This window comes from Chiloscyllium punctatum, chromosome 8 (assembly GCF_047496795.1).
Source record: "Chiloscyllium punctatum isolate Juve2018m chromosome 8, sChiPun1.3, whole genome shotgun sequence".
NCBI lineage: Eukaryota > Metazoa > Chordata > Chondrichthyes > Orectolobiformes > Hemiscylliidae > Chiloscyllium > Chiloscyllium punctatum.
In genome coordinates, this window is record NC_092746.1 from 48,164,566 (window position 1) to 48,181,075 (window position 16,510).

General features: G+C 39.9%; 1 protein-coding gene across 2 annotated transcripts in view; it reads right to left on the reverse strand.

Annotated features, from left to right (window-relative positions):
- The window catches only part of hepacam2 (HEPACAM family member 2), a 107,902-nt gene extending 92,047 nt beyond the window's left edge, over positions 1–15,855 (reverse strand). For both annotated transcript variants that reach the window (XM_072574952.1, XM_072574951.1), the window contains exons 1-2: positions 15,730–15,855; positions 6,188–6,538 (exon numbers count right to left, since the gene is read on the reverse strand). In XM_072574952.1, the coding sequence (XP_072431053.1) occupies positions 6,188–6,538; positions 15,730–15,808 (430 nt within the window). In that variant the 5' untranslated portion in view covers positions 15,809–15,855. The remainder of the gene's footprint in view (positions 1–6,187; positions 6,539–15,729) is intronic.
- Between the last annotated feature and the right edge of the window lie 655 nt (positions 15,856–16,510).

Sequence of the window (16,510 nt, forward strand, 5' to 3'; positions counted from 1 at the left end):
TATTAAAATACTTATATTAGAGCCCAGTAGGAATCAAAAATGTTGTGTGAGAAAACCAGGAAGTAGAGCAAAATCTCACAATATCCGATGAAGCTTACACTTTGGTCGTTTTGCTTTCTATCGATGAATTTTGATGATTAGTCCATGCAGTTTGCTATAATCTCCAAACCCTTTCCTGCCCTGGAATCTACCTCAATCTTTTGAAGCGCTTAATCAGTGATGCACTAACGGTATTTTTGTCTCACCAGTAGAAATTGTAGCTGAGTGGTTATGCTAATGGATGAGTAATCTAGACGCAATAGTTTAAATTCCAGTGATGGGTTCCTAAATTTCTTAATGCCTCTGAGAAACTTAATTATTAATAATTAAAGGAATCTCAAAGGGAAAACTCATTAATGGTGACAACAAAACTAGTATTGTCCCAAAAAGAGTCTGGATTGCTCATGATCTTCAGGAAACAAAATCAGTCATCTCTATCTGAGTAGCCAAAAGTGACTCCTGACTCACCGCATTAACCAATGTGATTAACTGTAACTGCTACCTTTTGATCTAAGCTGCACCTGACACTCCTGTGAGTCTCAATTATTGTTAACCAGTCTTTGATGTGAAAAACTGTCAAATGCTTTTCTAAAATCCATGCAGAAAACATCCACTGCATTTCCTTCATAAACCTCACTGTTATTTCCTCAAAAAAAATTAATGTCACTGAACCAAACACATTTTGCCTTTCACAAATCCCACGCTGGCTTTCCTTAATTAACTTTAAATTCTCTATGTCCTTATTAATTTTTTCCTAATTATTGTTTCTAAAACTTTAGCTACCTCTGATGTTCAACTGTTTGGCCTATATTGAACAAAAATATCCTTACACCCCTTCTCGAATAGAGGTGTCCGATTCATTCCACTCCAATCCTCTAATATTATTCGCATAACTATAAAATATTGGAAGATTATGGCAAGTTCTTCTGCTAATTCCATTCACAATTCTCTTCACAACCTGAGTTGTAAGCCATTCAAACAAGACAAACTATCCACCCTCAGAAAGCCAATTTTTCCATTACACACTGCCTATCAATTTTCACACTATGCATTACTTTTACCATCTCCGCTTCTCTTGATTCTTTGTCAACATCCTCTTCCTCAGTATAAACTGCTGCCACTGAGTTTACTGTCTATAAGATACACTGACAGAATTCATCAAGGTTCTTGAGGTAGCATTTTCCAAAGCCACAATAACTTTCATTTTGAAGGACAAGGGCAGTAGATATATATGAACAGCACCACCTGCAAATTCCTGTTCAAGTCCACTCACCATCCTGACTTGGAAATTTATCCCTGTTCCTTCAGTTCACTGTGTCAAAAGTCTGGAACTCCCTTTCTAATGGCATTGTGGGCTTACTTGCAGCTGATGGAGCTCAAGAAGGCAACTTGCTGCTACCAGGTCAAGGGCAACAAGGGATAAGCAATAAATGTTCGCCCAGACAATGATGCCCACATACCATATTTGAATTTTAAAAACTCTGTCCATGAAAAGTGGGACAAATCCAATCCAGTCAACTATCAACCCATTAATCATTAGCATGGTCATAGAAATTGCGACCAAGTGACAGTTAGACTTCAATAGCTGATGTCCGGTTTGGGCTCCACTTGGGTAACATTGTTTCATGGTTCTAACATGGACAAAATAACTCAATTCCAGAGGCCAGGTGATAGTAACTACCCTTGATATCAACGAAACACTCATTATAATGGGGCATTAAAGGATGCGAAAAATATTAACGTGAGTTTGTTTCCTCTGATTGGAGTCATACCTGGCACAAAGGAAGGTGGTTTTGGTCATTTGATCAATCATCTCAGCTCCATGACATTGCTGTACAAGCTATTCAGGTAGAATCTTTAGCTGTTTTATCAATGATCTTCCCTCCATTATAAGGTCACAAGTGGGGATGCTCGTTGTCCAATCATTACTGTTCAGTTGCACGAATAACTGCTCAAATAATTGAAAAGTCTGAGCCCACATGCAGCAAGACTGGACAACATTCTGGCTTTCATAAGTGGCAAGAAACATTCATGCTGTACAAAGACAAGACAATGACTATCCTCACTAATCACATTCAATGACAATCACCAATCCTGAATCCTCCACTACCAAGATGCTGTGGGCTCACATTGACCAAAAATCATTCTGTAGCACTGTGACCATTAGAACAGGTCAGGGGTTGGAAATTCTGCAACAATTAACTCACTCGCTAATTCTACAAATATTCTCTGCTAAGAAAGACATGATAGGAGAATGATGGAATATTCTTCACTTACTGGATGAGTGCTGTTCCAACTGCACTCAGGAAACTTGACTTAATCCGCACCTAATCTATTGCCTGAAGTATTTGCTCCTTCCACCACTGATCCATCATGACTGCAGAATGTTGATATTCTACATATCTAAGATGTACTACAGCAACACACCAAGCTTTCTTTTAAAGTTCTCCCAAACTCATGGTCTCAATCACATTACAGGAACAGACAATAAGGCATGAACAGAATGACCACCACATTCGAGTTTACCTCTGATTATACACTATCCTGACTTGGAAATGTATTTCCATTCATACATCATTGCTGGATAAAAATCCTGAAACTCCATAAATAACAGCACTATGAGACCCCCTTGATCACATGAACTGAAGTAAGTGAAGACCACCTTCTCAAGCTCCAATTAGTGATAGGCAATTGGCCGCCAAGCCCACATCATAACCTGGAATGCAATGGATGATCCTGTTAAACATGTCTGAGGAAGAGAGCCTTTCTTATTGCTGAAAACATGTTCAGTTATGTATGATTAAAAGATGGTGTTGGCTGGAATGTTGAACTTGAAGGTAATGGTGCTAACATCACATTAACCTTACACACTGACAAACATCGTGACCTGCCTACTCTGCATATTTCTACCAAACTTCCATCGCACGCTGGTCACGCCCTCACCAACATTGGTTATACAAAACTCATACTAGAAATATGAAGGCACAATATCAACACTATTTTGGATATCAAACAGAATTCATACAATCTTAAAAAAAGGGCACTTTCAATTTTAATTTAGCGGCAAATTACTAGAGTGGATGAGGCACAGAGAAATAAAGGGAACAAAGAAAGAAGAAACAAGTAAGGAAAAGATGACTCAGACTTTAAAAACTTTGTGAAAATCGAGTTTTGGAGGTGTATCCTGTAGATTTGCCAAATTTGAATAGCCAAAGTATTTATTTTCTGCAGAATCTGGTTTGTGAACACATGACTGAAGAGTGAAAACTTTCTTGTGTATAAGCAGCCCACAAGACAAATGGACAGTGGTGGTAGAAAAGTGATTTAAATTTTCACAATGATATAGACCAGAAAGCCATAATATATAGGAGCAAAATTAGGCCAGTCAGCCCATCCAGTCTGCTCTGCCTTTCAATCATAAAATCATGGAATCCCTACAGTATGGAAAGATGCCATTCAGTCCATTGAGTCTGCACCCACCCACCAAAGAACATCTCACCCAGATCCAGATCCAGATCCAGACCCAGGCCCCCATCCTAACCTATAATCCATTTAGCTTGCACATACTTAGATACTTTAGCATGACGAATCCACCTAACCTGCACATCTTTGGAATGTGGGAGGAAACTGGAGCACCTGGATGAAACCATGCAAACTCCACACAGTCACCCAAGGCTGGAATCAACCCCAGATTTCTGGCAATGTGAAGTAGCAGTGCTAACCACTAACCATGCTGACGCAGCAGCACAAATCATGACTGACATATTTATCAACCGTATTCTCCTGCCTTCTCCCTGTATCGTGGTCCCCTTACTCATCAAGAACCTATTTATCTCTGTCTTAAGTACACACGAAGACTTGGCCTCCAAGCCTTCCGTGGCAATGAATTCCGTGGCATATTAACCATCTTCTGGCTGAAGAAATTCTTCCTCATCTCTGTTCTAAAGCGTCATCCCTTCACTCTGACAATATGCCCTCTGGTCCTAGTCTCTCCTACTATTGAAAATATCATCTCCACATCCACTCTATCTCAGTCTCTCAGTATTCAGTATGTTTTATTGAGAGCCCACCTCATCCTTCTAGACTCCATCAAGTACAGATCCAGAGTCCTTAAATGCTCCACACATGACAAGCCTTTCATTCTTCTAATACGTATGTGTAGTAGAGACATGTAAGAGACACCACACTCCTTAATGCTAAAATTCCTGTTGCAAGTTGTGCAATGATGGAGGGTTGCCCCTCTATTTAAAAACAAGTTAAAGTTTCTTGGATAATTTTCACCAAGCATGTCAATGCAGTCACCTGGATGACTCATGCCTGGTTACAGATGAGGAAGTGGTTTGCCAGCATCAGGAGGAGAATGAATGTGAGGATGTAACTCAATGTTCTGCACATTTTCCTGTGAGACTGTTAAGCATGGAACAAACAGCATTAGTGGCATGGTGGCTCAGTGGTTAGCACTGCTGCCTCACAGCATCAGGGACCCGGGTTTGATTCCAACCTCAGGCGACTGTCTGTGTGGAGTTTGCACATTCTTCCCGTATCTGTGTGGTTTCCTCTGGGTGCTCTGGTTTCTTCCCACGATCCAAAGATGTGCGGGTCAAGTGAATTGGCCATGCTAAATTGTGTTAGGTGCATTAGTCAGGGGTAAATGTAGGGGAATGGGTCTGGGTGGGTTATTCTTCGGAGGGTCGGTGTGGACTTGTTGGGCCAAGGGGCCTGCTTTCACACTGTAGGGAATATAAACTAACCAGAAAAACCTAATTTGAAACTCCTTGCAGCTTCCAGGGAGTTTAAGTCAAAGAATGGTGCACAATGGTTGCCATTTTACATGCATTTGGCTTTATAAGTGATGCACCTAGCAACTTTCAAACAATAAACTAACAGGTAATAATTTTTATCTTTTGTGTTTGCCTCATGTAAATCTGAAGGAATCATTCACAAAATCCCACATGTAAATTGGAAATAGCAGAGGCGGGTCTCTCCTGATAGTCACAGGATGTCTGGAGGGATGCAGAAGCATTGTCAGCAAGGTTCTGTCTCAACTGCCTCCAATATCATACATTGTTATTTGATCCTGAATTCCTATTCTTCCACTGAAACATTCAATGTAATTAAAATCTCCAATGGAATGCCACAATCACTATTTTGCCTGGTTGATTTAGTTTTCAGTCTTAAATTGAAGCAAATTATTCGGGCTAAATAAAAAATGTAAAAGTTATGGATTATTTTAACAGTGCACCGTAAAAATGATAATTTAAAGCACACTAAAGGAGCACATTTATCACCAGGACAAGATCTAGGATTCTTGATGCACTCATCTTCCTGAACAAAGTCTGAGCTATGGACAAAACTTTATTTAAAATTTTGAGATTTGGCAGATGGTTTGAATTGAAAAGCTATGTTACTTTATTGAGCCTTTCATATGGCTGCAATGCCACTTTGGTTTGTCCTCTCAAATAAAGCACCGCAATTTTTTTTATAGAATAAGTACATAAAATCCAAGTCTGGTTTTATGATCAATGAACATGCAGCATAACATTCAGCTCGTGGCACACCTTCTTGCAAAAGTAGTCCCTTGTAAAGGAAAAGGACAGTTTGAGGTAAACAAAGTAGAGGTGCAAGCATTTGTTATGCAATGTTATGTGCAGTATATAAATCTGTAGTAATGTTTGATAAGCAAAATGATTAGAACAAAAGTAATCTTGAAATATTCCCAGGGAACTGCACATATTGAGTGTTGTTCTATTGAATTCCCTCTCAATAGTGATCACTGAACATGAAACGAGTACTGCAAAAATATTTTGACTGTAGCAAATTGGATCTGAATCTTTATCTGAAGTAAGTTGCTCAAAAACCTGTTAAATATTAAGACAATAATTTGATTGTCCTAAGCTTACCTGTAGGCTGTCTATCCATTATTTACAGAAGTGCAGACTCCTTTGAAGCTACAAACATTAGAAGTAAACAAATTCCAGGAAAAGCAATAACTGTGATAGCGGCTTGGAGGGCATTATATTAAGTTGTTGCTGGAAGAACTGGATGTCGTACATAGCCTATGCTAACCTTCCTGACTTGCACTCCCTCTGAGCAACACTCTTGACTAGCAAATAAATGTTGTTTAAAGAAAGTTTGTCAGTCTACTCACCGTTGACTTGTACAATTAGTTGACGACTCGCTGATGCCAGCTTCATCCCAGAAACAGTCACTTTAATAGTATATTCACCATCATCACGTAATTCCACTGGGTTAATCAGTAATGAAGCACTGGGAGGGGACAAGAAAAACCTGTGTCCATGTTCCATGTCAGGAGTCAAGGTATTGTTCACAGCAGTTACCAGAAGCATAGAGCCTGAAGATTGACTTTGGAAAGTCCATGTTATCTGAATGTTGTGATCTTTAGTTCCAGTGGTGTAGTTTGCAGGGAGCAGTAAAGGTTGTCCAACAGTGCCCAGGATTAATACGTTTGGCACTGTAACTGTAACATCTCCATAAGAGCCTGAAGAGAAGATTAAGAAAACTGAAAACCCATATGAGTCTTTAATATAGCCACAAAGGTTTGATATTTTAGAAACTGAAAAATATAACTTTTAGACTTGTTTAAATGCAAAATTGTATATATTATTTGTCAAACTATAAGGCAGTGAGAGATTCAGATAGCCATATTAGGTACAGAGGAGGAACTAAAAAACTTTATACTGTCATTAAAAGTTTGGGATATAGTCACTTTTCTGGGTCTCTTCTACTCCCAGCTTGTGGTGCAGCTTCAGATATTTTTGGATAAGGTAGCATTGGGGTTAAAATTACATAATCACTCCTCATTTTAATTTGCTTATAAAGCCACTGACAGCCTACCTATAACAGACACTTTGGTTGAACCTGAAAAGTACACAATTAAAATAAAACAACATTAGAACAAATGCTTTTAATATATTGCAAAAATATGATGAAAATTCAGTTTCTGAATTCAGATGAAATTGTAGAATAGATTCTCAGGGAAATAAACTCATTATCAATGTTGGAATAATTGCAGTTGGCAAATGAAAAGAGCATTAGTTTACTTGTAAAATTATTTTTTGTTTAATAAATCACTTACATTTCTCTCAATTCTCCTTCCAAATAAGAGACAAAGGACAGAGAACAGCAAACCTGGAGACCTTACCCAAGTAACCAGTTTTGATGTGTTATCCTCCAGAATGAAAGCCATCAGCCTACTTGTGTTTGAATGCTCTGACACACATGCACTGACCTCATCGAGTGCCCATGAACAAGCACGTTTCAGCCAGAATGACTAGAAAGTTATCAGGACCAGGAATCCAAGTTGATTTTTAATTTTTTTGTTGGAACCTTGTAGCCAATTTAACCAATAACAGTAACTTCAAAACTATCAACTCCATTTCTCATTTAACATTTTTCATTATCCAAATATCTGTTCTTGAGTTCCCTGCCAGAAGTTACAACAGTGCACTAACTTCCACCATGAGTAGGGCAGATCACAAGTTACCCCCAACCAAAACAGAAATCAAACCTTGTTTTTTTGGCAGTAATCTGATCTATATTGACTGTGCAGCCAACTGAGCAAACTAGCCCCATGAAAAATCTGAATTGCTTTGGCACTTTATACTTTTACATGCATATTGTAGCCTGAACAGTGACATTTCTTTCCATCACACGCCTGCTCTTGTCATTTGCTATTGGTGTACGTTGGAAGGTATGTAAGATATATAAGTTGATACTCAACCCCCGTTCTAAAGAAGAGACATACTGGACTTGAAACATTAATTCTGTTTCTCTCTCCACTGATGCTGCTTCACTTGCTGAGTTTCTCCAGCATTCTCTATATTTACTTCAGATTTCCAGTATGCACAGTATTTTGCTTTTACTATCAATACTCAATCCATTTGGCCAGTTCAGAATGAACTTTCCTTGGACGTCATATTCTGGAAAGGGACTTAAACCCATAGTTTCTGGCTCAGAAGCAGGGGCATAGCTACTATGCCACAACATCTCTGCAACTTAAATATAAACATTTAAATTAAAGATAGCAATGTATCCTATTGCATTAGTTGGAAACCGAGGTTTAATCTTAAATTTATTTGGTTAAGTGCAAGTTGTTTCAAGTCTTTTGGAGGAACTCTTGCTACAAGGCTCAGTGAGGCTTTTCTCTGCATCTTACTAAAACCTACTTTTTTAACTATAGCGTCACCCTCTATGGCATCTCTCACATCTAATTCAATCCCCATTTTACAACATACCATTCCCAGAACAACTTGCCACTCAGTGGATATCCATTGAAAAAAAAACATCAATTGCTCCACGCCATCTTCAACAGGCCATTGAGCATCTGAACAAGCACTGTCTGCCCAGATCTGCCCGACATAGTTTCTGATATTTGCTCTAGATGTGACAACAAGAAGTAATTGGCACTCTGCTTTCCAGGCAAAGACTTGGAAGTCCTACTGGATGAAGTGGTGCAGAGTGAGACTTCTTCTTTCCTTAGGACTAGCAGTGGAGGCCTCTATCAGACTATGCCAGTTTGGGCTGAGGCTTGTACCCAGATTACAGCAATCCCAGCCACATGGAGGAATGCACAGCTCTGTAGAAAAAAGGTCAACCACCTTCTCCACTCCACTAATGTAAGTGCCATCACCTCCTCTCTGATATTTCACACTCATGGTCTCTTGCTACTATACCCACCTCCAACCAAGGCTCACGCTGCAACATCATGTCTCACTCACTGTCACCCACCCCAACCCCGACACTACTCACCCAACACGCCCTCTACCCTGCCTACTCACTCACTCACTCACTCAGCACACATCCCTATCTGTGCCAAAAGAAACATCTGTTCCACCAACTTTATCTCCCCTAATATTGGTCTCTTTCTCATTCCAGGAGGCAAAGAGCCCACAATAGGGCAGAAAAACTCAAGAAAGTTTCAGGCTGCTTAACATTTGGCTCCTCAGCCCTTAGGTGGCAGAATCCTGACTGACCACTGCGAGTGGCTGACTGATCATGTCCAAATCCCTGGACTGCTATCTGAATCTTCCCCTTGACTTACTTTGCTGTGACCCTTGAGCGAAGGCTATTACCCTTGATTTGACTGATGCCAGCTACCAGCCATGGCAAGCTGTCTGTCCATGTATGTGCTAAATGACAAGGCAAGACAGAAGTAATATGAAGTTATCATCTCTTGCTGAGAGGCAAAGTGCACAAAGACAAGACAATGTAAGGCAGGAGTGCAGTGACTATCCCGGTAGGTTCAAATTGAAAAGCCCATAGATGTACCTGGTCCAGTTCTTGGGTTTAGTGCATGTCCCTGACCACACAATATTGTTGCTTCAGCAATATAAAGATAGTTACTGGTGCAGCCTGAGATGTAGCATTGAGGAATAGAAGGATACTGGTCAACAGAGCTATCAAGCAGCACAAACACAGAAAGAGTCTGAGTCTTGACACAGTGCAATATTCCCCACCCTAGAGCTGGTGAGAGAGTTGACAAGAAGGGGAAATTATGAGGCAAGTTAGTTCTGAGGAGAACCACACTCCTTTGTCACCAACAGAAGAATTAAATGGTGGGCAAGAAGGGTGACTTTCTTGATCCACCAGCAATTGAGGCCTTTAAGTGGTAAATAATAGCAACTTAATAACATCGGCACACCACTTGCCTGATCACCTGTCTCCCCAGCAGGACAGTAAGGTGGCGCATTTCCTTACTGAGAAACCGTTGCAACCTCTTGCAGTGGAATAGTACAAAAAGCAAGCAAGAGGTTGTCCTCTGGTCTCCAGTCCTGTCCTTACCTCCAATACATCCCCTCCCTACCTCCACCCCCACCCCCACCCCCACTGCCTTTCCCACTCCCTTGTACTCGTTCCCACTTCCCTGGTTCTCCTGGTTCTGCCAGGGTCGCTTTGCCATTGACTTTTTCTTAGCCTTGGTCCAAACATAAACAAAAAAAAATGACCCTAGTTATTTTTGTCAACATCAAAGCAACATTTAACTGAGTACGGTATTAAGGAAGACTAGCAAAATTGAAATCACTTAGAATCAAGGAGGAATTTCTCCACCACACAAATCCTACAGCAGGAGATCTTCAGGATACTGTTCTAAGTCAAACCATCTTTCCTTGTTTCATCAATGATCTCCCCTCCAACATTTGTGGGCAGCACGGTGGCACAGTGGTTAGCACTGCTGCCTCACAGCGCCAGAGACCCGGGTTCAATTCCTGCCTCTGTGTGGAGTTTGCACATTCTCCCCGTGTCTGCGTGGGTTTCCTCTGGGTGCTCCGGTTTCCTCCCACATTCCAAAGATGTGCAGGTCAGGTGAATTGGCCATGCTAAATTGCCCGTAGTGTTAGGTTAGGGGTATGGGTGGGTTGCGCTTCGGCGGGGCGGTGTGGACTTGTTGGGCCGAAGGGCCTGTTTCCACACTGTAAGTAATCTAATCTAATCTAATCAGGTTAGAAGTGGGAAAGTTGTGAAATGATTGCACTGTGTTTAATTTTGACGCACAACTCCTCAGTCCATGCCCATGCAAGATCTGAACAACCTACAGGATTGAGCTACAAAATCAGAATTTGCTGGAAAACCCAGCAGGTCAGACAGTATCTGTGGAAAGGAAGCAGACTTAATGTTTCGGATCCAATGACCCTTCTTCAAAAATTAAGATCTGAAATTTCTGATTTCCACCATCCTCAGTTCTTTCTAATTTAGGAAAGAGCTAAGTTGTAAGTCACTTTCAAGCCACACAAGCTCCAGGCAATGACCAGAGCCAGCAAAAATCTAACTCTTGATGGCCATTACAGTGTGGAGCATCTACTGATGAGGTACTGCAGCAACATGCTAAGCTTCTAAACCACTGACCTCTACCATACTCATGAATAAGACCAACTGATCCCTTTACATCATCAGTCCTTCAGTGTTGTCAAAGCAATAATGCTCCTCCTCTAATAACAGCAAAAACAACAACAAAAGCATTATTAGTGCATCTACTCCACATGAAAGACAGCAGTTCAAGACTGTTCATTACCATCCTCTCAACAGCAATTGGGAATGGGCAATAAATGCAAGTTTTGTGGTGATTTACACATTCCTTGACGAATAAAAATAAAAGATCAGTTGTTCCCAAACCATTTTGAATACTAACCTTGAACATTTCTTGCGACCATGCGACATCTGGAAAAAGCCCAACAAAGTTGTCTCATTCAATTTTCTTTCCCTTTTAAATGACCAAATAATTCACCCTTTGCACCAGAGATTTGAAAACTCACAATGTTAATGATGTTACGTGTGTGATACCATCTGTAACATAGAATGCTAATAGTATCAAACACAATAGAAAGACATGTTGTTTGTAATGAGAACAAGAAGTTGTATTTATATAATGATTTAAAATTCTTATGACTCAAGTTGTATCAGAAAAGAATTGATAGCTAGCTGAAGAATTACATAGTGGGAAAAGTGGCTAAAAAGTCAAGAAAAGTGATAAACTCTGAGGGGCAGAGGGTCATGGAAATATTTTGCAGTAAAGCAGTTGGTGGTTGAGAGGTAAAACAGGGTGTTGTCAGTATTTTGAACAATTTTTGCAATATAATAGGTGCTGTATTCCATTTACTGTGAAAAACTCCTTCCAGGATACACTAGTCCATAAAAAGTATTAAGGGTTACTTTATGTTCTGTTTAGTTCAATGAAAATGTTTTCCAATGTCCCACTGACTATGTTCAAGTACAATGTACGTCAGTCAACATATAAATGAAAAATCAGACCAAACATAGTAGTCTATGTGCTGCAACGAGTGAGTGATATGTTTATAAAAATTAAAATACAATGGATTTGACTAAGAAAATATAGCTTGTTTTGGAAAATACTGACTACTTGTTTAGGAGTGTTTCCAAAATAAATTGCAAATGAAATGAATAAAGTTGAAAGATGACAAAGATCAAAGCTGCATTGACTGGAATTCCTGACACTTACCATTTTTAATTTTCTTCTTTCTACTCTTGATGAAAATATCATTCTGACTTACGTTATATGACTTGCCAGAACTGCTATCATGGGCAGCAGGTTGTCATGAAACATACAGCCATATCCTGCTGAGACTTATTATTGCTATCAATTATTTTGGGTCTTACGTCATGAACAGTAGATGGACTAGTTGCAAATTCTATCTATTGTCTGCTGTACCATCCAAAGAATGGGAATATTAAATAGCTAAACTGTAATTTCTAATTTGAACAATGCTGCCAGCCTGTAATCTAATTGAATTATTGAAATTCCTTCAAATTTCACTGGTAAATCTCAATTTTTAATGCACAAAATACATCAGTTTTTTTGTAGATAATTGAAAGGTAACATGACTAACAGGGTTAGGGCCATCACAGGAAAATTGAGGCAAATGTGCCTGCAGAGAGAAATCCTTTATTGACATGTAAATTGGACTGGTTGTGGGTAAACAAACTGACTGAAACTAAAGAAAGAGACTAAGAAAAGGACGTTTAGAAGGAGAAATAAGCACTGGTACAAGCTTGCAATATCTCTGCAGTTATACTCCATTAAATGAAGGAAATGTTCATCAAGTTGGGAGGATTTTGCCATCTTCAATCTGCCTTGTTATTTTGTATTTGCCATTAAATAGAGTATATCTCACACAGTTTTGACTTCGAGTTTCAAACGACTGTAAACATATTGCTATCTGTGTTCAGTTTGTACAATACTAAATCACGAATAAACAGATATCACAATGTTTGCATTTATCACTTAATTCTGCAGAAATGATAAAGAATTATTGTTGGAAGTTCAGAAATATATGAATCTATTTGAAATAATATCACTTCATTGAATCACTAAGGATAAATGTCATCTTCATGGCTAAGTGTTATAGGAAGAGACTACATAGGCTGGGACTTCTTTCACTGAAACATCAGAGGTTGATGGGTGACCTTTCAGAGGTTTATAAAAATCATCAGGGATATAGATAGGTCAATGGCAGATGTCATTTCCCTATGGTGGGGGAATTCATGATGAGGGAGCATACTTTTAAACTAAGAGGAGAAATATTTAAAAAGAACTTAAGAGGCAACTTTTTTAAATAGAGAGTGGTTTATGGGTGGAATGAACTTCGAGAGGTAGTTGAATAAGTACATGAATAGGAAAGGTTTTCAGGGATATGAGCCAGAAGCGGGCAGGTGGGACTAGTTTAGTTTAGGATTACGTTTGGCACGGACTGGTTTGACTGAAGGTTAGAGGTCTGAGGATGGGCTTTTGCCTGAAATGTTGATTTTTCCTCCTCCTCAAATGCTGCCTGACCTGCTGTGCTTTTCCAGCACCACTCTAATCTTGACTCTAACCTCTAGTATCTGCAGCACCCACTTCTGCCTGGTTTGACTGAAGGGTCTGTTTCCCTGCAAGATGACGCTTTGATCTTTAAAGTGGTGGGTGTGCGTACAGTTACAACATTTAAAAGATATTTGGATGAGTACATAAACAGGAAAGGTTTGGGGGGATATGGGCCAAGTGCAGGCAAGGGACTATTTTAGTTTGGGATAATGCTTGGCATGGACTGGTTGGACCAAGAGGTCTGTTGCCATGCTGTATGACTCTATGTCTACGAATGGAGCAGATTTCCCAACTATGGCTGAGTCCACCCAAGTTTTATTCCAAATCATTGGGTTGAAAATTGAGTGTGCTGACATTCAATAGATGTCCTACTTTCCCAAATTACTACCGAGGTAAAAAAGCTAAAATACATCTGAACTTGAAAAGTTCCAAGACCTATTACACTTGGAGAAGATTTTTTGGAATATAGATGGGACTGGGGGAGGAAGTGGGCTGGAACCACGGGTGATGAAGAAGATACCGTGCCATAATAGTTTGCCAATGGCAGGTTGCCAAACCATGAAGGGGCATATATGGTATGCTCACTACATCTCGGCCGGGATAATCTGATTAAAAAATTTAGCTGGATTGCAAGTATCACACTGGTTCCCCTGCTCAATTTCTCAAAAGTTCCCAAAATTGCCACCATTGTTCCCTAACTATCCTGGCAGGCTGGGAAGCTCCCTGCCCCACATTCTATTTGCAGGCCTCACATGTGACAGCACACATACCATTAGCACTGACTTTAGATGGAATCCAACTGAGAGATGTCCTCCTGATGTGAGAGTTTTTGCTGCCACTGCACTGCTGGCTATGTTTTGGAAAGTGCAGAAGGTTTACCAAACACAACAGTTAAAATCTTTGATCAAAGGCTTCAACCTGCCGTATCCTGATACCAAGTCAACTTCTTGCCTTTTGGGGACTATCGATTGTTCATGGCTTGCAATCACCGACCACTTCCTGCCTTTGATATCTGAAACATTAGTGCATCTTTCAATATCCAAGATTTCAAACCCACATTTGGTGTCTTCTGATTTTGACTTCCTCGTTTACTTGCCTTCTCTTTCACTCATTTTGACCTTGATGTTCCCCTGTACTTAGGGCCCTGCCCATTCCCCTTGGTTTCTCAGTGACAAAATGAAAGGACAGAACCCTCCAATCACCCACTTCATCTTTGGGTTGTAATGGTAATGAAATAGCATTTTAGAATACTTATTTATATTTAGATTTGCATTTTACGTTGGGGCCAGGTAAAATAGCATTAAACAATTCTGCAAATTGTGTTGTTGCCACTTTAGAAGCAGCAATAATCATAGGGGCTGACAGGTTTACCTATTGATACTATTGGAACCTTGATACTTAGATTCCACTCTGTGGATCAGATTTTAATTACAGACTAATTTATCTGGCATCAGTTATGGCAGAGGTGACATTAACATTAAAATATAAACGTGAAATATATGTTGTGAATAAAAGTCATGCAAAAATTATGCCATAAAAGGATTTGGAATTTGTAATATAGTTAAAGTAGCCTGTTCCAGCTAAGTGAGTGTAAACAAATATGATGGGCCCTGCATTTTCCCTTTATTTTCCAGAACATTTCCCTTTACAGGAAGATGAAGATCTTCCTGCTAAAAGGTAGAGGGGATGTAGTTTTACAGATCACCAAATAAAATCCACCTCCTAACTTTAGATTGAACCTTCTCATGGACAGAGGCAGAAACTTGTCCACAAGTTCACAATGTGCACTGTCGAATCCCTCTTCCGCCACTTGCCATCCTGTGTGACAAGAAGCAGAATGATATCTGGAAAAAAATACAGTTCCAATGAGACTCTAATCTGCAATGGCGGTAAAAGGTATCACTTCGACCTAACGACCTGATCATCTTCATTCCTTTTGTTCGACTTTCAGAGAGAGGAAACGGTTTAGAAATAGATCCGAATCGACTGAACGTAGTTCTGTGTAAAAGCTTCAGGTAAGAGAAACAAACCGAGGCTGGTCACTCAACAGCAAGCCGAAAGCTTCTCCGGGTTTTAACCAAATGCCGTGGGTTTGTGACCTGCAGACTGCCCTAATGCGAGGCAATTCCGCAATATTGGTTACCCTGAGAAGATGATTTTGTTGCAACCCTTATTTAAAAGCAAGTGAACATGTATTCAAAAGTTTCAGGGAACAGCATGCAATTGGTCAGTTAACGTTGGATTCAGCTTTTTGCAGCAATCGCAGACCCTGAATTATTGTTTGAATTATTTAACTAAGCTCAAAACTTTTTTTTCGATGATCAAACACAAATAACTTTATCTATTTTTCTTACCTATTGTCAGCATGCATATCTCATACAGCAGGAAATGAGCTTTGCTACTGAAGGGATCCATGAGAGCATCGTGCCCCATGGAGAGCCTGTGTGACCGTTTACTGTTCCTGGTCAGGTGCAACTGGCCCCAGCTTCGTTTGACAGTGAAATGAGTTTACTCCTGGCTTTGGCTCCGGGTTCTCATCACACACGGAAAGAGAGAGAGAGAGAGAGACTGATAACACATATAAACACACAGCGCACCTATCCATCAGTTTAATATCTCCTCCCATTTTCACAGCTCTGACACACTATGGAAATGCTAACATTGGAATATCATACAGTATTTCATTGTGAATAAAATCACCATTGTGCGTACACTCGAACATGGATCACCAGAACATTGACCATCCATATTTAGCATTAATGGGTTTCCTATGTTTAAAAATCGGACTCTTGTTGAATGGAAACTCGAATACATCCTTTTTTTGTGTGAAATTTCAGGTGTGTGCCAAACAACTGAGCTGAAGGGGGATCTTCGATAACTTTGGGGAACTGTTTACAATCTGATCTGAACTGAAACCTATTAAAGGCGGGATAAAGGGATCTTGAAGCATACAAGGCACGTCCTGTTTATTAACTTGACAATGAAAATCATTTATTTCAACCATTAAAGAGGAATTGCCTTGCATTAGGGCAGTCTACAGGAATAGCAAGAATTTGGTGACTGCAACAGGTCACAAACCCATGGCGTTTGGTTAAAGCTGGGAGATGATTTCGGCTTGCTGTTAAGTAACCAGCC